The 21,302-nt window shown below is 51.5% G+C and overlaps 1 protein-coding gene across 2 annotated transcripts; it reads left to right on the top strand.

Annotated features, from left to right (window-relative positions):
* Window positions 1-1,412: 1,412 nt before the first annotated feature.
* FOXRED2 (FAD dependent oxidoreductase domain containing 2) lies at window positions 1,413-17,187 on the top strand. 2 transcript variants are annotated; one of them, XM_055394285.2, is made up of 9 exons: window positions 1,413-1,482; window positions 2,115-2,663; window positions 4,589-4,840; window positions 4,987-5,250; window positions 5,584-5,750; window positions 9,038-9,203; window positions 10,651-10,892; window positions 12,013-12,183; window positions 15,444-17,187. In XM_055394285.2, the coding sequence occupies exons 2-9, from the start codon at window positions 2,116-2,118 to the stop codon at window positions 15,701-15,703; spliced, it is 2,070 nt and encodes a 689-aa protein (XP_055250260.2). In that variant the 5' UTR covers window positions 1,413-1,482; window position 2,115; the 3' UTR covers window positions 15,704-17,187. The 2 variants fall into 2 exon arrangements, with proteins under 2 accessions (XP_055250260.2, XP_055250261.2); XM_055394286.2 differs by lacking the exon at window positions 1,413-1,482 and adding an exon at window positions 1,485-1,618.
* The last annotated feature ends 4,115 nt before the right edge of the window (window positions 17,188-21,302 follow it).

Below are 21,302 nucleotides of genomic sequence, written 5' to 3'. Positions count from 1 at the left end.
ATCAGGTGGCCAAAGTAGTGTAGCTTCAGCTTCAGTCCTTGCAATGAGTATTCAGGGTTGATTTCCCTTAGGATGGACGGGTTTGATCTCCTTGCTGTCCAAGGGACTCTCAAGAGTCTTCTCCAGCACCACAGTTCAAAAGGCACTCAGCCTTCTTTATGGTCTAACTCTCATCCATGTATGAAAAACCACAGCTTTGACTGTATGGACCTTTGTCAGCAAAGTGATGTCTCTGTTTTTTAACATGCTGTCTACATTTGTCATAGCTTTTCTTCCAAGGAGCAAACATCTTTTAATTTCATGGCTGCAGTCACCGTCCGCGGTGACTTTGGAGCCCAAGAAAATAAAGTCTGTCACTGTTTCCATTGTTTCCCCATCTATTTACCATGAAGTGATGGAACCGGATGCCATGATCTTAGTTTTTTGAATATTGAGTTTTAAGCCAGCTTTCGGTTGGCTCAATTAAAATTCTCCATTTCTTCCTTAGATGGACAATTAATTGTTAATGGATATCAAGCACATAAAATGGGCTTCATAAATTAATGAAAAGTTTGGAAAGACCTCACAATTTGGAGTATAAATGGGGGGGTGGGGGGGTGGCTGTTAATTCCACACTCCAGTTCTCAACTCCATGATCTTAATTAAGCAAACCTCCTCTGAGTTCCATTTGGCTGCTGCCGCCAAGTCGCTTCAGTCATGTCCGACTCTGTACGACCCCATAGACGGCAGCCCACCAGGCTCCGCCGTCCCTGGGATTCTCCAGGCAAGAACACTGGAGTGGGTTGCCATTTCCTTCTCCAATGCATGAAAAGGAAAAGCGAAAGTGAAGTCGCTCAGTCGTGTCACTCTTTGCGACCCCATGGACTGCAGCCCACCAGGCTCCTCCATCCATGGGATTTTCCAGGCAAGAGTACTGGAGTGGGGTGCCATTGCCCTCTCCGTCCATTTGGCTAGTCAGCTACATTATATTGGAAACAGCCCCTAGCCCTCCTCTTCTGATGGAAGGTCAAGTCAGTCCTGTTTGTTACTTAGTGAAGGATAGACTGAATCATTGTAGCGAAAACTCGTTAGTTGCTTTACTGGTCCTGGTTTCACCAACTTGGTTTCCAGTTTCAAAGTATTGGGTAGACAACTAGTCCTTGCCCACATTAATGAAGTATCACGGGGGCTTATCTCCCAAAGTCATCTGCTCCCGTGCCTCCCTGACAAGGGTAAAGACACAGCTTTAAAGAGCTCCGCGCCCTTGCCAGATTCGATCTTCAACCCTGCCACCACCCTCCCTGCGGGTGCGGGCCAGCGGCACAGCACGTGCGCTTCGCTCGCGGGCATCCCGGCGCCCAGCCCCGCCCGGCGTGTGGCTCCTCGCCACGTGACCCTGCCCCCTGCCATTGGCCGGGCGGGAGAGGCGGGGCCGCCGCGGAGGCGCGGGCCAGCCGATTGCGGCCTGACTCGGCTGCGGGCTGTCTCCGGAGCGGCTGGGAGGTTCGAGCTCTGGGCGCGCGGTGGGCCGACGGGCGGGGAGGCGGGAGCTGCGGGAGCGGGCACCGCGCACGCGTGGGGAGCGGCTCCCGGATGCCGCGCGTCTGCAGGAGAGTGGCCTCGCGCGGCTCCGCGGCAGGTGTGCCGGGGCATCCCTGTCATGTGACCGAAGAGGCCGGGGCGCTGGGCGCGGGCGGGGAACAGGACCGTGCATCCCAATCCTCCTCCAGGCTGCAGCCGGGAGCGCGGGGGCGAGGCCAAAAAGACGTGACTCTCAAGGGTCTGGCCTCGGGAGGCCCTAGAAGGGTGTTGGGCACCCCAGAAATTAGGGGAAATTGAGGAAGATACCCACCCTTTTATTACCATGGCAGTAGGGAGTCCGGCGCCCCTGGGAAGTAAGGTCCTGAGAAAGATGGAGGGGTTCGGGACTCCTGGAGGGAGCCCAGATCCGAGCTAGAAACGATGCGGTCGGGGCAGTTGAGGTCAGAGGTCTTTGGGTTCTGGCTGCGCCCTAAATCGCAGTGAGCGCTTGGGCAAGCCCTTGCCTCTCTGTAGGCCCCCAGTTCCTGGTTACCGTCCCCCGGCCTCGAGGGGCCTAGCGTGGTCCGAGGCCTCACCCCTCTGGTCTGCCGTAGGATGGGCCTCTCCGCCGCCGCCCCGCTGTGGGGCGCCCCGGGGCTGCTCCTGACCATCGCCCTGCACCTGGCTCTCTCTCTGAGCCCTGCCCAGGCCCGGGCGCCCGTGCATCGGGACTACTGCGTCCTGGGCGCCGGGCCCGCGGGCCTGCAGATGGCCTACTTCCTGCAAAGGGCAGGCAGAGACTACATGGTGTTCGAACGCGCCCCGGGGCCGGGAAGCTTCTTCACGCGCTACCCCCGGCACCGCAAGCTGATCAGCATCAACAAGCGGTACACCGGCAAGACTAATGCCGAGTTCAACCTGCGCCACGACTGGAACTCTCTGCTCAGCCACGACCCCCGGCTGCTCTTCAGACACTACTCGGACGCTTACTATCCCGACGCCAGCGACATGGTGCGCTACCTGAGCGACTTTGCAGAGCGGCTGGGGCTCCACGTGCTGTATAACACAACCATTGCCCACGTCACTCTGAACAAGGATAGCGGGGCCTGGAATGGCCATTACTTCATTCTGACCGACCACCGGGGCCAGGCATACCAGTGTAGGTAAGGAACCTGGCTGCAGAGCTCACCTGCTGAAACTGGGGCCTTTCTCTGGGAGGAAGAAAACCCATTGGTTGGCCCATAGGCCTGGGAGAAATGGGAGGAAAAGGGCATTTCAGCCCATCTTTGGTGGTGGTTTAGTCGCTAAGTCGTTTACAACTCTTGCGACCCCATGGACTGTCGCCCACCAGGCTCCTCCGTCCATGGGATTCTCCAGGCAAGAATACTGGAGTGGGTTGCCATTTCCTTCTCCAGGGGATATTCCCAACCCAGGGATCAAACCTGGATCTTCTGCATTGCAGGCACATTCTTTACAGACTGAGCCAACTGGGAAGCCCCCTCCCCATCTTTGTTCCCACTGAAATCCAGTACACAGAGGTTCAGTTCATCCATCATTTCCCAGGTGTTTCCTAGAAATGCGTGTGCCCAAAGTTATTTGAAAATTCTGACCATTTCTTTCCTCCAGGATTTTTCAGTCTTAAATATTTTCACATTCACTGAAGGGCTCCAGCATTGGGTAAAGTATTCAGCATTATCTGAGCTTATGCACCTACAAAACCCTTTTTGTAGCGCATCTCCTAGAACTTGTGCTCCCCAAAATTCATTCTGAGAAATGTTGGCAAGTGTCCAGTAAGTGTTAGCTGGGCTCGGTAGGATTTCAGAGCTGAATGAGAGCCAGGCGCAACAGGCAGTGCTGCCAGCTTTCAGCTTTAGCTTGCCTTGGCTTGGGAGAAAGCTTAATATTGTGTAGACAACTCCAACTCAGTTACACATTCTGCCATGCTTGTTTAATCCTCACAAGGACCCTGTGAAGGAGGTTCACTGATCCCCATTTTATGAATGACAAACTGAGGGTCAGAGAAGTAACTGGTGTTCTGTCACACAGCTAATAAGTAGCAGCTGCCACTTGACTGCACTTGTCTTTTTGACTCTGAAGCCTGTGTTCTTAACGCCCCACCAGACTGACTCCCCCTTCCTGGTTGTCAGCCTAGCACCTGGCCCCAGGCAGGTGCTCCATCACAGTTCATCTTCTCAAGCCTTTGCCTGAGGCCCAGCCTTATTCCTTGCTTGTTACAGCCTAGGGAGCGGGGTCAGTTTGGACCCTCGCATCTTAGGACTTAGAAGTGCTACAGTATAGGGGAGTCAGATGTAAGCCAGTGGACAGCTCAGAAAACAAGGGGGGATGGGGGCTGCCCAGGCCCTTTCTCCAGACCACCTGTTCCTGTTTTGAAACTATCTTATTGTCCACTCTTTCCTCTGCAGGCCGGCAGGGTCCAGCTTCTGGCTTGCCCACCACAAGATTGTAATCCCCATCAGCAGAAAGAGCAGGACTCTGAAATTAGGCTGGGCTGTGGTCAGAGTCTAGCTCTGCTCTCTGAGGAGCTATGGAGGCCATTGGCCCACTTGGAGCCAGCAGTCCTCACCTGTAACAGGCCAAATAACACTGACGCAGACCTGCTCTGAGCAGTGAGATGAGTCAGAAAGTAGTACAGGAACTCATACAGAATCACTGCTCAGCAGATTCTGCATCTGCCAGGGAAGTAAGAAAGGGGAAAGCAGTGTCTAGTTTCATTTTCATGATGAAGGTGGTACTTGGTATGGCTGCTTTGTTCAAAATTAAGTGAATTATTCAGTTTCTCATGGTGTCACCCTCTCTAGCGTCAGAAAGTAAAACTGACTCACGTTTGGTATAATCCCGGCAAGGTGAAAAGTAGACTATACCCAAAGGATCATTCAGTGAGTGGGCTGAGGTAAAGTGTCAGATACGCTGGGACAGGTCAGGAAGTAGGTAAAGGAATGAATGGCCTGCTTTCCTTTAGGAGCTAGCAGTCTGGGTGGGGCCGGCGGCAGGTCCAAAGAGGGGTTTTTTACTTAGTGGTCTCATGGCTGAGCGGCTAAGCCATCCTCCCTCTGTCCCCCACCTGCAGCGTCCTTCTTGTGGCCACCGGCTTATCGGTTCCCAACCTGGTGGACTTCCCTGGCTCCGAATACGTGGATGGTTATGAGTCCGTGTCCGTGGATCCCAAGGACTTCGTGGGTCAGAATGTGCTGATCCTGGGCCGGGGGAACTCGGCCTTTGAGACAGCAGAGAACATCTTCAGTGTCACCAACTTTATCCATATGCTGAGCCGCTCCCGGGTCCGGCTCTCCTGGGCCACCCACTATGTCGGAGACCTCAGGTATGCTGGGAGGTGTGTGTGCCGTGTTGCCAGCCCCTCTAGAGCCGCCCAGCCCCCCGCCTGACTAAGCACCCCTGCCCCTGAGTCTCCCTCACCTAGCACAGACCCTTGTCTCTCTCTCTCCTGACATTCACTTGGGGCCCCAGGGCCATCAACAATGGCCTGCTGGACACCTACCAGCTGAAGTCCCTGGATGGCTTGCTCGAGTCCGACCTGACAGACTTGGCCATCGTGAAAGACCACAAGGGCAAGTTCCACATCACTCTGAAGCTCTTCATGGAGGCAGGCAACCAGAGTTCCGATGCCATCCCCCTCCCCCAGGACAACAATGACAACTTTGCCATGCGTGTGGCCTACGACCGGGTCATCCGCTGCCTGGGCTGGAAGTTTGACTTCTCCATTTTCAGCAAGTGAGTCCAAATGGAGGGGAGGAACTGGATCTCTCAGCAAAGCCCTCTGGTCCAGGCCCCGGGTGGAGCAGGAGACGCTGGAGGGCCTGAACAGATCTTCCTGTCAGGTCACACAGGGACCCAGAGCCCAGGCTCCAGTCAGACTTGAGTCCTAGCTGTGTCCCTGCCCCACCACATCTTTATCCTGAAGGTCAGTTATTCTGTCTGTTCAATGGACATGATCATACCTGCCTTCTAGGGTTGGGGTGTGGTTTAAATTAGCTCAGTGCCAAGCCTGTAAAAATTATTTCATACACAGCAGTGATTTTAATTCACAGCCCTCTCCACTCACAGGTCACTCCGACTCTCTTCAGGGAGTGAACTCAGCAAGAAATACCCCCTGGTCAGAGCCAGCTATGAATCCAAAGGGAGCCGGGGCCTCTTCATCCTGGGGACTGCCAGCCACTCAGTGGATTACCGGAAATCTGCTGGGGGTTTCATCCATGGATTCCGATACACAGGTGAGCCTGGCAGAGAGGGCCGCTGTCCCCAGACAGAACCATCCCTAGGGTTTGCAAACACATGCCCTATTCCCTTAGAGCAGTCTTAAAGGGATTGCTTTTCAGCAGTTGTCATAAATTCCCATGTGGGGCAGACAGCAGTGGGTGAGTTTTCATGCTCTGAGGATATGTCTAGAGCAGGGGTTCCCAGCCCCTGCACTATGTACACTGTTAGGAAGCAGGCCGCAAGCAGGAGGTGAGCGAGCAAAGCTTCTTGTGTATTTATAGGAGCTTTCCATCACTCACAGTGCTGCCTGAGCTCCGCCTTCTGCTGGATCAGTGGCAGCGTGAGGTTCTCACAGGAGTGCACACCCTACTGTGAACTGTGAGTGTGAGGGATCTAGGTTGTGTGCTCCTTACAAGAATCATCCCGAAACCATCCCCCTCCCCACCTCCAGTCTGTAGAAAAGTTGTCTTCCATGAAACCAGTCCCTGGTGCCAAAAAGGTTGGGGACCACTGGTCTAGAGAAGTCCCAGATAAGGTGTAACCTGGGGGTGCATGCTCCATGCGTCAGCCCTGTGTGGGTGAAGTACCGACATTGGCAGTAATGCTGAGCCTGGGGACAGCTCACCTGGGGGAATGGCTGGGTGGTCTCAGACTGTGAGGCTCCCTAAGCTCCCTAAGCCCGTTGGCCCTCCCCTGACATCAGAGAGGTAAATGAGGTGAACTCTCTTCCCCGTGGGGCCGTGGTAAGGACTACATAAGGTAATTCCTGGAGGCAGTGCACCTGGGAAGCGTTATGTACACATAAACTCTTTGGGTACCAACAAATTTCATTAAAAATGGCACCTAGATTATCTCAGCTCTTTTTTTTAAAACTCTCGGTACCAGTGGTGCCAGTTTTCTGCACTCTGGGTAGCCCATTGGATGGGTGCTTTGTTGCATGACGAGTGTTACATAGGCCGGTTAATTTGACCATAAAAATACCATACGGGTCCTTCTTCCTGATGTCTCTGCATCTAATTTGATGCCTCACTTGCCTTGATGCTAGTTTCTGCATTTCACTCTCCTTCCAGTTTGGCATGGAAAGATAATCATGTTTTTCTGTTGATTTCCAGATGATATATTTTATACCCCGTGCGTGATGTCAGGGAAGAAAACCAAGGAGATAGCGTTCGCTGTTTACCAAAATATTTGCAGACTGCACACACACGGACACACACACACGGAATAGGAAGAGTCTCTCTCTCTAGCTGTGTCCCCAGCAGGAAACCCTCCTCACACTCCTGTGCCCGTCACCCTCCCTGTGCCCGCTGTCCTGGCAGGTCCTGCCCCTTCTCTCTTGCCTCCTCCATCCCAATCTTTCTCCAGATCACTTTGCTCTTTTTTTTTTTTTGACTGTGCTGGGTCTTCGTTGCTGTGTGAGCTTTCCGCTAGTTGCAGCAAGCAGGGGCTACTCCTCTAGTTGCCGTGTGTGTCTTCTCACTGTGGTGGCTTGTCTTGTTGCAGAGCACAGACTCTAGGGTGCCTGGACTTTAATAGTTGTGGCTCCTGGGCTTTAATAGTTGTGGCTCCTGGGCTCTAGAGCACACACTCAATAGTTACGGCACACATGATTAGTTGTTCGAGGCATGTGGGATCTTCCCAGACCAGGGATTGTACCCGTGCCTCCTGCATTGGCACGTGGATTCTTTACCACTGACCCACCTGGGAATCCCACCTATCTCACATTCTTAATCCTCCCAACAGCCCCATAAGACAGATCTTGTTATTTCAGTTCCCTTTTTCATAGAAGGAAACGGGGATACAGAGAACTTAAGTCACTTACTTGAAGTCACCCAGCCGACGGAAAGCAAAGGTGGTATTTGAATCCACACCTGTCTGACTCAAAGCTTCCCAGCTAACCATTGAGTTTCAGGCAGATGGGAAACAGTTCTGGGTGCATAGGCCACTGAGACCTGTGGTCACTATTCCTGGCTGAGGACCCACCTGGGGGAGGGGCAGTGCAGCTCTACACAGTACATCCTGCCCGACCTTACTCATCATTCAGCTGAGAAACAGGTCCCAAGGGAGACAAGTAGAAAACAGCAAGGCAGAGGAAAGCCACAGAAGACGAGAGATGGTAGCTGCGGAAGGTAGGGCCTGCTGGGAGCCCTGCCCCTCCCTTCCCCCATCACTCCATCCCAACCTCGCTTGCCTGACTCAGGGCCTCTTTGTCTCTCCTGACTGGTCCTCCTGCCACTGGTCTCTCTGGCTTCCCATCCAGCCACTCTGAAACCCACCAAAACACTGTTATTTGAACAAAAAAACCTTCCAGGGGCTCCCCAGCCAGGTCCTCGGTATGGTGTCCAGAGCTTCATACAGGCCAGCACCAGCTCACCGGCCCAGCCTGGCCCTCGCCTCCTTTTCAGAAAGCGCCCATTTCTTTCAAGGTTTCATGTCTTTGCACCTGTGCTCCTTTTGTCAGGCCCCCTACCTCACTCCCCGAACTGTGTAATTCCTCAGCCTTTCACAAAACTCAGCCTAACCTTGTTTCCTCCAGAGAACCAGGTTTCTGACTATCTGTCTGTCTCATGAGGCTGAACATCCTTTGCTGTGACTGCTGGCAGACCAAGTCTCTTGTCACGTGAACTGCCTGTGTCTTTGCCATTACTGGATTTGGGTGTTGTGCTGATTCATTTCGAGGAGGCAGGCAGCTGTGTGGGGTGCCCCAGTGTCACAGCTGTGTAAGGGCAGCCCCAGGTCCACAGAAAATGTTCTTTGTTGTTGGAGACAACTGTTTCTTCTCTATCCTTCCAGAAATATACAAAGTATCTCAAAGTGGAACTCCAATTGGATTTTGGCTGTGAAGGAGAGGGAGCCATCAGAGGTTCTCCATCTGGGAGTCTCTGACAGACGTGGGGGCTACGGGGAGAGGATAGGTTGCAGAGAAAGGCTCTGGGTCTGGTGTGGACATGTCACATGTGAGGTGACAGTGGCAGGACTTTTACATGCAGGTGGCCTAAAGCAGAAACAGGCAGTCTCAGGCCTGGGGACCAAATTAGCCACGCCCATTCATTTTGCGGTCCTCTATGGCTGCTGTCCCACCACAGCATAAATTGAGTCACTTGACAGACACTGCTAAAGCCAGAAACACTTCCCCTCCAGCCCTTCTCAGAAAACCTGTACGACCCTGTACTAAAGGCATCTTCAGAGCCGTGCACACGAGTGTGTCCTGAGTGCAGAGCTGATGGGAACCCTGCGTCCTCCCAGAGGCGAAAGGTAACATCTTAAGGGCAGCTTGCCATTCTCCCTCTGGCTGTTTCAGTGCGTGCCGTCCACCGGCTGCTGGAGCAGCGCCATCACGGCATGGCCTGGCCCTCCACCGAGCACCCCATCACACACCTGGCCAGTGCCATCATCCGGCGCATCAACGAGGCCTCTGGGCTCTACCAGATGTTCAGTGTGCTGGCCGACGTGGTCCTGCTGAAGGAGTGAGTCATCCTCCCCGTCTCCTGCCCCCATCCCCACTAGCCTATCCCCCGACCCCATCTTGCTCTTCTTTTCCTGTTGCATTTGTAGAACAGCCCAGCGGTTTCTTCCTAAGGTGGAGAAGGCTGGGGACTGGGCTGGCAGAGAGGGAGGGGACTGGGCTCTTCTGGGGAAAATCAATACCATGAGCTCTACTGACAGATTGACAGATGTGGGTATGACGGCAGCTTTGCCACTTTCCACCAGTGCGATCTGCAGCAAGTTAGTTAGCCTCTCTGAGCCTTTCTTTCATCTGCAAAATGGAGCTAATAACATTGACCTTGCAGGGCTGTAGGAAGGAGTAAAGGTAACTGGTGGGAAGCATCTGGCACTAAACACATAAGCAGTGACCTGCAGCGATGACAGATGACCACCTGTGGGGATTGAAGAGCTCCCTGGGCCAGCCAGCTCCTTATCAATGAAGTGATCAGCAGCAGATCACAGAGGTCACCCCCTTAGAAGGAAACCATCGAGCAGGGCAGAGCTGGGGGGTGGAGCGGGGAGTGTGTGGCCTGAAAGGACAGGTGGCAGGTGAGAAGCCACAGAAGGAACAGCCTGGTCCAAAGCCAGTGGGCGCAGCAGCACACCAGGTTGAGGGACATGCAGGAAACTCGGAGGTGCTTGCAGCAGAACCTCCCGCATCACCCTTGACTCCTGTCTCTCTCATGCCCATTCAGCACGCTCACACCATTCATAGATACCGTCCACTCCACCTTCGAACTGTGTTTAGAACCTGGGGAGCCTGGTGGGCTTCCGTCTATGGGGTCACACAGAGTCGGACATGACTGAAGTGACTTAGCAGCAGCAGCAGCCTCTCAGTAGCCCCACTGTCACCTTGGTCTGGACCCTGAGAGCATCCCCCTCCTGCACTGATACAGCAGCCTCTCGCCTTGGCCCCCATGGACTGCTCTCAACACGGTGGCCAGAATGGTTCTTTTAAAACTTGAGTCACTTGGAATTCACCCTTTTCAATACCCTCTGAAGGCCCTCAACCCCCGTTCCTGGGCCAGGAGACTTTCCCACCGTGGCACACATGGCCCTCCTTGACCTGCCCCGGACCTCTCCAGCCCCATCTCCTGCCCCTCGCCATCAGCTCCACTGGGGCCCCACAGACCTCCTTCCTGTCTGGAACACAGCGAGGCCTTCACTCCTTCGTAGGGCTTCTCTGTCACTGGTCTCAGCCTGCCTCACCCTTTCCCCAAACACCCATTCAGGTTCCTCCAGGCTTTCTGACACCTGCAAATCTAGGCTCTAGTATTATTCAGGTGAGATGCTGGGATCTGATCAGTCTGTATGCTGTTTGATGGTCGCTTCTAGGAAGGAGAGGTAGCGTGCGCACACCACACATGCTCCTGTCACCTCTGGTGAAGCACCCAGGGTCTCACCCCCGTCGTGTGCCCCTGTCCCCAGGAATGCCACCACCTTTGAGTTTCTGGAGGAGTTCCCCATGCAGATGCTGGCGCAGCTGGAGACGATCACGGGAAGGCGGGCGAGGCACGGGCTGTTCGTCATCAACATGGAGTACGGCCGGAACTACTCTGGGCCCGACAAGGACGTCTTCTTTTCTGACCGCTCTGTGGGGTACATGGAAGACGCCTGGCTGTCCAACTTCCTCCATCCTGTCATCTACTACTACAGGCACCTCCCCACTGGTGAGCCAGGGCCCTCCTCAGACCCCAGCAGCATTGGGCCTTCATGCGGTACCCTCAGCTGATGAAAGGGGGAACACCGGGGGCCCTGCCCAGAGTCTCAGTGGATCAAGCGGTCTATGAATGATAAATGCTTTCCCCAGATTCTGACCCACAGCAGGCCACACGTGGAGTGCCGTGATCGCCTCTAGTAGTAAGAGGGACAGTGTTGTCGCTGTGTCCAGAGAAGGCTGACCGTGGAGTGAGGCGGGGGACGGAAGGTGGTCTGGAGACTGCCTCTAGGAGGAACAGCAGAGGGACAGGAGCGGATTAGCACAGGAAGGGGGCAGGAGAGCTGCGCGGTGCTCCTCGCTGTGTGACCTTGCACCATTACTTAACCTCTCCCTCTGAGCCTCAGCTTGCTCGTGTGTGAAACGGGGTGGCAGGGATACCCTCCATGTAAGAGGAAAATGGATGACATAACACAGAGTGCGAGCATGGTGCCCTGTACAGAGTAGTTACCAACAGATGGCCTACCTGGGGAATACAAATCCTACCTCCGAACGTGAAGGGATATCACCTGGAAGAGGATGATCTGAAATTAGAGGTCATTCTAGAGGGCAGAAGTAGTGTCAGCGGGTAGAAGTGACAGGAACCCAGGTTCACACTCATAAGAAGCAGCTCATCCTGAAAGCTGCTGAGGCTGGGACAGGCCCCCTTGCAGTTTCCTGGTACAGAAATGGTCATGGCTTGGTGCCCTATAATGGAGACACACAGAAGGGCACCCCACCAGATAGGAAACTAGACTAGAGGGGCCCTAAGACCCCTTGGAGGTAGGACCCAGAGTCTACTCAGAAAGACCAGTTTCAAAGCAGCCGCAACAGACCTCAGTCTATGGAAGTCTTAGAAACAAACCAAGTTCAAGTGACTGGTTTTAGTTCCTCCCCCTGACACCACAGGAGTGAGTCTGGCCTAGTCCCTCCTTCACATCAGCCTTTCAGACATATGGAAAGACAGCTGAACCGGCTGACCAGAGAGGTGTCAGGAAAGTCGAGCAGGAGAGGATGGGGGTGGCACCCGGGCTGCAGCTCTGGGCAGGAAGCCATGCACCCGGCTCTGAAGTGGTGCCCTCTCTTCCCCACAGAGCAGGAGGTGAGGTTCCGCCCAGCAGGCTGGCCACTGCCGCGGCCCTCGGCCCTCCACCACGTCGTGGAAGATTTCCTGACAGACTGGACAGCCCCAGTGGGGCACATCCTGCCCCTGAGGCGCTTCCTGGAGAACTGTTTGGATACCGACCTGCGAAGCTTCTATGCAGGTAAGTTAGGTTCCCAGGAGAACAGAGGGGCTGAGCTGGAGGGTGAAGAAAACCAGGTAGATCGGTGCCCTGTGGAACTTTAGGATGCACGTCTGGAAACCCACACCCGAGACGTCTGTCTCCTGTGACAGGAGGCCTCGATGTTCACAGAAACGTCTCCCAGCATAGCACACCTGCAAACACTTTCCAGGTGGCACTAGTGGTAAAGAGCCCACCTGCCTACGCAGGAGACGCAAGAGATGCGGGTTTGATCCCTGGGTCGGGAAGATCTCCTGGAGGAGGAAATGGCAACCCACTCCCATATTCTTGCCTGGAAAATTCCATGGACAGAGGAGCCTGGCCGGCTGCAGTCCATAGGGTCGCAAAGAGTTGGACACAGCTGGAGTGACTTAGCATGCATGCAGACACTGAGTAAAACATCTTCTTGAAAGAACTTACAGGAAAATAAGGGAACCCCCCAGAAGCCAGACACTAAGAAAAGCACAAAACACACACCGGAGAAGGTGATATCTGCTGGTCATCAGGGGTCTCGGTTCCATTCCGTTCCATCGCTCAGTCGTGTCCGACTCTGCGACCCTGTGGACTGTAGCCTACCAGGCTTCTCCATCCATGGGATTCTCCAGGCAAGAATACTGGAGTGGATTACCATTTTCTTCCCCAGGGGATCTTCCCGACCCAGGGATCGAACCCGGGTCTCCCGCATTGGAGGCAGACGCTTTAACCTCTGAGCTACCAGGGAAGCCATCAGGGGTCTAGAGGCTGCATAACTGACCAGCACTTGGGGATGGAAAGGTGAGGCTGGAGCGCAGGGTAGGAGGTCTGTAGTTGCTCACTCGTGTCTGACTCTTCTACGACCCCATGGACTGTAGCCTGCCAGGCTCCTCTGTCCATGAGATTTTCCAGGCAGGAACACTGGAGTGAGCTGCCATTTCCTTCTTAGGGGTTCTTCCCAACCCAGGTATCAAACCAGCATCTCCTGTGTCTCCTGCATTGGCAGGCAGGTTCTTTACCACTATCACCACCTGGGAAGCCCTAAGAGGTCTGTACAGAAACCTCAACTAAAGCCAGGGTCTCAGTGGGTAAGCTAGGAGCCAGAAAGCACTCGCGGGAGAGACAGAGGAGATGCAGGATTTTTGGCTCTGTGTGGAGTGCGGCAGGGGAAAACCTCTCTTAAGAATTTCCATCCACTAGGCCTCATTCATATGGGTTTGGAGCCAAAGTTAACACTGTCATCTTGGTGCAGAAATCACAGGCATCAGTGCAAGTCTTCTGTGAGGAAATAGACTTTAAAGCTAGGCCTCGAAGAATTCCCACAGATAAAGTTCTCTGGAACATGAACTCCCAAGCAGAAATCACTAACATACAAGAAATCAAATGACCGTGCATGAGTGTCAACAGAAACAACTGTTGGATCAAACCTATAGGGACTGAATGAATTGGAGTGGTCAGAGAGAAGACGTAAAGTATGTATAGATTCTGTGAATAAATAAAAAAGGGATTACTAAAAATAGAATGAAAGGATATTGAATGGGCAATTTTGAGAAAGGTCCAAGTAGAACTTCTGGAAATAAAAGTATCAATTTGTAATTAGAAACTCAGTGTCAAAGTTAGTAGCACATTAGACATAGATGAAGGGAAAATTGGTGAATTGGAAGACAGCTCTGATAGTCGAACCCAAAGAGGGACCTGGGAAGAGAAGTCTCATGACTCAGAGGTAGAACTGACCAAAACAAGCCAGAATTTTGTCTTTTTTTTTTAACTCTCCGAATTACTAGGATAGCCACTTCTTTTTCCTGTTCAGCAAACATCTGTTGAACAGTGAAGTGGTTGCATATCAGGCAGTATTCATATGAGACCAGGTTAGAGACGGTCAGTCCTTGGCCTACAGGTCAGAGAGCAAGACTCCTTCAGCTCACCTTGAAATTAAAAATGTATGTACCAAGGGAGATGGCTTAAAACAGTACTTGAAGTTAACAGTCTAAATGTATGTAGACGCTCCAGCAGGGGTAATTCAGAGAGCAGAGCTAAAGCAGCTTTGAAGTACTAGCATCCTGCAGACATCAGCTCTGACTGTATGTTTCTGTAGGAAATTGTGCATTGAAGGCCTAGAGACCTCAGCTGCAAAATGCCTACCTATTTCTTGAGGTTTCAGGAGTACAGAGATGCTGGTACCTTTTAAGGGGTGTATTCCAGCCCTGAGTCATGGCTCCCACCAGTCCATCACCACAGGCCCTTTCAGCCTCCTGGCTCCTACCTCCTAGGTATACTCAACAGTGCAAGTTACCAAGTGTCACTGCCTTGAACATGCAAGACTCCTCCCCCAAAGGGCTGGCTGGCAGAGGTGGGCTTCCTGTCCTTCCCCTTAGCAGATGCGCAGCTGCTAGTACTGGCCCCAGATCTGCTGGGCTTCTCTGGCCCTGGCCCTGCCGAAGGGGTGATGTATGTCACTGGACGGGGTGCTTGCCCAGAGGCTGCCTCACTGCCCCTCCTCCATCCTCTCCCACGTCTGCTGTCTTCCCTGCTCAGAGAGGGTGGTTGTGGCCCGTTCTGCCAAGGGCCCTCTGTACTGGCAGTCAGAGAGAAGGTGGGAAATAGTGCTCCTGTAGCACTCCCAGCCTGATCAGTTGTGTGAGCCTTACAGCACCGTTTATAATGTGCCTGTTTACTGAGACAGGTCAGGATGATTCTCTGACATGCCATCTTCCCATCCTGTCTCTAAAGCCCTCAGAAGCCTGAGCCCACATCTGTTTAATCCTTTGCTTTTTTTAATTTAAAAAAATTTTTTATTTTTGGCTGCACTGGGTCTTCTTTGCTGTGCGTGGGCTTCTCATTGTGGGAGCTTCGCTTGTCACGGAGCACAGGCTCTAGGCACCCGGGTTTCTGTAGATCCCGACCCCCCGGGTGGTTCCTGGAAGAGAAGGCCGAGGGGCTGCTTCTGAGTGGGTGAGCTCCCCCCACCCCCGCCAGTGGCGCCACACACAGCAGTATGCAGGCCCCCATCTCTGGGAGCTGGGCCATCTCTTTGGTTTGCTTTCCTTTGGAGCTTTTTTTTTTCCATAATGTCAAGGCGGCTCCTAGTCTTAGAACTTCAGGGAGGGATGGGGTCCACAGCTACCCAGGTCAGACATGAGATAGCCACAACAGTCAGCCTCCAGGCTTAGGGACTGGAGGGAAGCAGTGAGGCCTCGGGGGCATCAGCAGCCCCTCCCCTTGCACCTGTCCCCACAGCTCTCAGCCCATCTCCTTTTACTTTTGTGCAGAGTCCTGTTTCCTGTTCGCCCTAACACACCAGAAGCTCCCGCCCTTTTGCCAGCAGGGCTACCTGAGAATGCAGGGGCTCATGGGAACTGAGAGCCTCCGTCAGCACGGTGTGGAGAGCGGGCTCCTGTGGGACTCTGCCACCATGGGCAAGCGCCAGGGGGCCAGCGACCAGCAGCCTGGCGACCACAGGCCAGGAGGGCACCCTTTGGCTCCAGGGCCTCCGGTTTCACCTTTCAACAGCAACAAGGAGGAGCTTTGATGGGCGCTGCTCCCACCAGCGTCACAGTCAGCCTTCCTCTGCCCTGCAGTTTCGTGCTCCCACGTGATTGCCAAAGACCCGCCTCAGATCATCGCAGTGACCACACCAAAGCAACACGGAGGACACAGATGGGCTGAAGGGCGGCCACACAGTGGTCTCCCCTCCTGTTTGGTTCAGGGATTTCTGGGAAGAGGGGTCCAGGGACAGCATCTTCTGCCAGATGGAAGGGGGGCCACCTTCCACACCAGACTTGTCTGCAAGCCAGCCATCACGAGCACCAGACTGGCCTCAGCTCCGTCCCCGTCAAGTGTCCAGTGTTCCTGGATTCCGCCCACCCGTGGAGCGTTTCACAAGTGCAATCCACCCTCGTCTTCATACGGGTTGTAGCAGGCACTTTAAGACAAAGGCTCTAAGGTCCTCCACCAAGTAGGGCAGGTGGGGCCGGTTACCCCCTGATGAAAACACCAGCTGAGAAAGGTCAGGTGATCTCTGGGGTCCCAGCCAGGAGTCTGGGAGGCCCTAAGGCCAGTCCTGCTTCACCATGCTGCCTCTCCCCGCCCCATCTCTGCTTTCAGAGTCCCAGTGGGGGCAGAGAGGACAGCTCCCTGCAGGCCGTATTATTTAAGCGGGTCTCTGCCAAGCTGCTCTCTCCCCAGGATCGCCCTCCCTGACTTGCCTTCCCCTTCTGTATTCTCCTCTCTCTCATCCTACTCCCCTGCCCTATGGCAGGCATTCCGAACAGCGCCTCCTCGCCTTTGCCCTGCCAGATCAGGTTTTGTGAAATGACCCCCATGCTGGCTATCAGTGGGGATTCCCTCAGAGGTGATTCACCCCACTGTTCCGTACAGAGTCCAGCTCAGCATGGGCAAGAAATCATTTATAAATGAGTTTGTAAGATAATGATAATGAATGTAGTTTCTGGTTCCCTGAGCTATTCTGGCTTTTTTATTGTCCCTCCTCACCAGGAATCTGTTCCTTCTTACTCTCTCATCAGGTATTTGAGTCCCATTGATGAGTAAGCCATGGGAAAGCATTTGTACAGAAAAGAATCATGGTGGTTTCCTCAAAAGCCCGGGATCACAGGTGATAGCTTTCTCACTCGTTCTTACCAGTAAGTCCTTCATGGGTCTACTTAGAATGGTAGGACACAAGCTTTCCAGATCCACTGCCCTTTACTTGGAACAGCTTCTTCACAGCCAGGTCCAAAATCCCTTACCCCCGGCACCACTGTCTGTGCTCCAGGTATTTGGAGTCACAACAGTGAAACTCCAAAAGCCTGAGCCTGTCAGGGAGGAGGTGTTTACCCCATGGTAAGACTTGGCAGGGAGCTGAAACTTCTCAGCAAAGGGTTGCTCCCTAATCCCAGGCTGTCAACAGCTGCATTTCATACTGTTTACAGGTAAACCAAAATTGGGTCCCATTAGCCCACCCTTCCTTTTCCTAAACTTTTTTTTAAAAATAAATCTTTTGGGATTTCCCTAGTGGTCCAGTGGTTAAGACTCCACACTTCCAATGCAGGAGGTGTGAGGGTTCAACCCCTGGTTGGGGAACTAAGATCCCACATACCTCTTGGCATGGCTGAAAAATAAAATTTTTTTAAAAAGTATGAAAATAAATTATTAGGACTGTACCCAGTTGGACTGTGAAGAGAGCTGAGGATTGAGAATTGATGCTTTTGAACTGTGGTGTTGAGGAAGACTCTTGAGAGTCCCTTGGACTGCTAGGAGATCCAACCAGTCCATCCTAAAGGAGATCAGTCCTGGGTGTTCATTGGAAGGACTGAGCTGAGGCTGAAACTCCAATACTTTGGCCACCTGATGCGAAGAGTTGACTCACTGGAAAAGATTCTGATGCTGGGAGGGATTGGGAGCAGGAGGAGAAGAGGAAGACAGAGAGGGAGATGGCTGGATGGCATCACCGACTCGATGCACATGAGTTTGGGTGAACTCCAGGAATTGGTGATGGACAGGGAGGCCTGGCGTGCTGTGATTCATGGGGTCGCAAAGAGTCGGACACAACTGAGTGACTGAACTGAACTGTACCCATATTATCAAATCCTGTTGCACACATCTTGCCTACCCAGTTACTAAAGGCTGGCTGAGCCCCTGGTTCGAGGTGCTGTAACGAATAGCTGACTGACGCCTAAGTACATGACATCTGCTGCTCTTCCCGTCATGTGCCAAGTTCTTAATTCCATCAAAATATCACCAGCCTTATTTGTGTTTAATAAGACATGGTTCAGCTCTTACTCAGCCAGTGAGACACACATTCCCTGGTATTTTTCCTGTAAATTAGTAGCTGGCTTCAGAGAACTACTTTTTCCTGTGAAGATAGTTGCTGCATTGGCTGGAGTCCTGTCTACATCTCGCTTTCTTCTAGCAACCCACCCTCCCCGACCCCCAGGGCCTTTTTTGTAAATCCTGGCCCCTGAGCGCCTGTTGCCTTAGGCATGGCATCTTTGCTGTCTGCAGTCTTCCTATTATGTTGTATGGACTCATGTCCTACTTCACTGCCTCAGTTTCTTTCCTTGTCAAGTTTAGACAGCCCTCTAGCAGAGCTTGTTGTTTCCAGCCAGATCAAGTCCCTCTCCTAAATAAGGCCTGACTTCATCCATTCATTCTTTTTGAAAATATTATAAAGTTAACATGCAAAACAGACAAATCAATGAAACAACAGGCCAGAAGTAGAGCCTTTTCTAAGATGGAGGTGTTTTTTAAAGGGAATCACAAACCAGTGGAAAAGATTGTACAGGATTGTGCAATAAATGATGTTGGACTGGAACTTTCCTGGTGGTCCAGAGGGTAAGATTAAGTTCCCAATGCAGGGGGTACAAGTTCAATCCCTGCTCAGGGAACTAAGATCCCACATGCCCTGGGCATAGCCAAAATTAAATAAATAAAAATGATGTTGGACCAATGGGTTACTAACTTGGGAAAGAAAATCAATCCCATTTAGACCCCTATTTCATATTATACTTCAACATTGATTTCAGATTAATTTTTCAAAGCCATATAGAAACTAGAGGTGAAGAGGAGGTACTATAATAAAAGAAAGGACTTGCCAAATTTAGAAGCAACAGAGTAATTCCCCAGGGGAAAAGGTTTAACATTTCTAGATACAACCATCCTGCCTGACTAATATGCCGATTTTAAAGAAAATGATAAATATTAAAAGGCAAAAGGCATGGGGGAAAATAATTATGTCAGGAAACTACATAAAAATAATAAGCAAATTATCTTTTATATTAAGGACAGAATGAAATGAGAAAAATGGAGAAGTTATGTAAACTATGGTACATTCAGTCCATGAATGTTAAACAGCCCTCAAAAACTCTAAAAAGTGGTAAAAGACTACATAATATTGATACTAGTACATGTGTGACAAAGTTAAGTGAAAAGAATCAGGCTATGAAAGTGTAGTTCCAACTGCCTGTAACTATATAAAAACAGAAAACCATATACAAGGGAAACTGAGGAGGTATTAGGTTTGCAGAGATTTTTTTTTTTCCTTTTTCCTCTTTTGCCCAAATTTGGGTTTATACTCCATGGTGAAATAAACTCATTTATTTTTAAAAATCGTCTCTGTTTTTGGACTGTAAAGTTGCTGGGGGCAGGAGGGGCTGGATGCCCTTCGCAGGGCGTGCGCTCTGCCCCCTGGCCCAGGTGGTGCCACTGGTGTCATCTGTCGGCCCCAGTTGAGAAGACACTGCATTAGGTGTCGGGAGAGAAAATGTGCTCGGTCTAGAGAAGGAACTTTAAGTGGTGTGTGCTCCTCTCCTACACTCTTTGAACTGATAGACCCAGCTGGACAACACCAGTCTCTGGAAGAATCTTCCCTCCCAAGTGACAAGAAAATGAATGTAATCTCAGGATTAATATGAGCCCCAAATTCCTTTTGCATGATAAAAGTGGGGTGTCCCTAAAGCCTTCCTGGAAATCAACTCACCAAGAAATGAATTTGTCTGCTAAGCTCATCATAACAACTAACCATTCATTGAGTATTTACTATATGCCCAGAACTGGTGTGGTGGTTTTAAAGGTGTGTCCACAAATTCTTAGATACTTCCCCAACAAAGAGGTGAAGCTTAACCCCCTCCTTTTGGGTGTGGTCCTTGGACTTAGTGATTCATTTCTAGCAAATAAAATATAGCAGAAGTGACAAGATGTCATTTTCAAGATTAGGGTATAAAAAAGACTGTGGCATTCATCTACCAAGGAACTGTGCTTTCTGTCTCTCTCTAGGAGTCCCTTACTCTGAGAGAGGCCACCTGTCATGTTGAATTTAAAAGGACAGCCAGTGTGGGGCAGCCTATGTGGCAAGGAACCAAGCTCTGCCCACAGCCATATGAGTGAGCCTGGAAGCACACTGTATCTGAGTCCTACCTTTGGATGACTGCAGCTCTGGCCAGCAACTCACACACAACCTCGTGAGAGACCTGAGCCAGAACCACCCAGCCAGAATCAGGAAGCTGCTTCCTGTTTCCTGATCCACAGAAACTTCAAGATAATGTTTGTTCTGAGATGCTGAATTTGGGGGGTTTATTTGTTACACAGCAATAGACAAGTAACACATGCATGAAATAGCTTGCTATATTAATTATCACCACAACTCTATGAGGTACTAGATATCACTCTTCACATTTTACAGATGAGGAACCTGAGGCAGAAACCCAATACACAGCAAGTCAGTGATGCAGTGTTTCAAAAATCCACCTCCTCTGAGCCATCCTCTAAATACTAAACCATTAAAGCAACTATCTCCTTATCACTATCTCTATGAGATTCCTTCATGTGGATACTGGGTTATAAGAAGTCAAGAGAACAAACAGTTACCAAACCTCGGGAAGTGTGCCCATAGGAAGGAAGAGAAGTGTTGAAATGCTGATTCTACAAAAGCATCCTCAAGAAGAGTATGACTCCACTCCACTAAACCAGACATCTTGTGGTGCAGGTATGATGGGATGACTCAAGAGAAGAGGACAGCTCTGGAGTCCAGGGTATCAGCCTGGATGAGGTTTCAGCCTCAGGATCCTCGGTCCTCTGATCAATTACATCAGCTCTAAAAGCCACGTTGGATTCTTCCCTAGAAAAGCAACCAGAGCCTGCATCATTTCCCTATAGATGCTTATATTTTTTAAATATGGTAAAAATGCTGAGTGGGGAAAGGTTTTTGTCAGGCTGTGGGCTTTAAAAAAAAAGCACTGACTTCAGTCTGGCATCCCAGATGGAACATAAATCTGCTACAAAGTAAGTCGATGGGCAGATATATAAGATGCTTCAGCCCAAGTATTTAATCCAAGTACGTCACATGACTGATCCATCAACCCCAAAATAAAAAATGGCATGCAACAGATGTATTTAAGCAGGGAAGAAAGGACCAACAGACTGTCTCACTCCTCCTTCAAGTCTACATGAATAAGACTGCTTTCCCTGCTCTTCTGGAGAAAGCCCCAAGCTTAGTGCCAATTGCAAAATCCTTCAAAAGTCTGTCACCTGTTTTTTCAACCTCTTTGAGATACTCCATCTCAGACCAGTCTCTCAAATCATTCCAAATCATATAAATTAATTAGATGCAGAAGAGTGCCACCAACAGAAAAAAA

Source organism: Moschus berezovskii, chromosome 6, assembly GCF_049115385.1.
Source record: "Moschus berezovskii isolate FMDL1 chromosome 6, NW_MosBer_1.0, whole genome shotgun sequence".
In the NCBI taxonomy this organism is placed as follows: Eukaryota; Metazoa; Chordata; class Mammalia; order Artiodactyla; family Moschidae; genus Moschus; species Moschus berezovskii.
Note: the sequence above shows the minus strand (reverse complement) of the source record. Positions and strands in the feature narration are given on the sequence as shown.

Bases quoted from the DNA above. Each gene is read 5' to 3' on its own strand.
- FOXRED2 (XM_055394285.2), top strand. From the start codon at position 2,116: ATGGGCCTCTCCGCCGCCGCCCCGCTGTGGGGCGCCCCGGGGCTGCTC. The intron at 2,664-4,588 runs GTAAGGAACCTG...CCCCACCTGCAG, and splicing joins GGCCAGGCATACCAGTGTAG to CGTCCTTCTTGTGGCCACCG. The intron at 9,204-10,650 runs GTGAGTCATCCT...CCCTGTCCCCAG, and splicing joins GACGTGGTCCTGCTGAAGGA to GAATGCCACCACCTTTGAGT.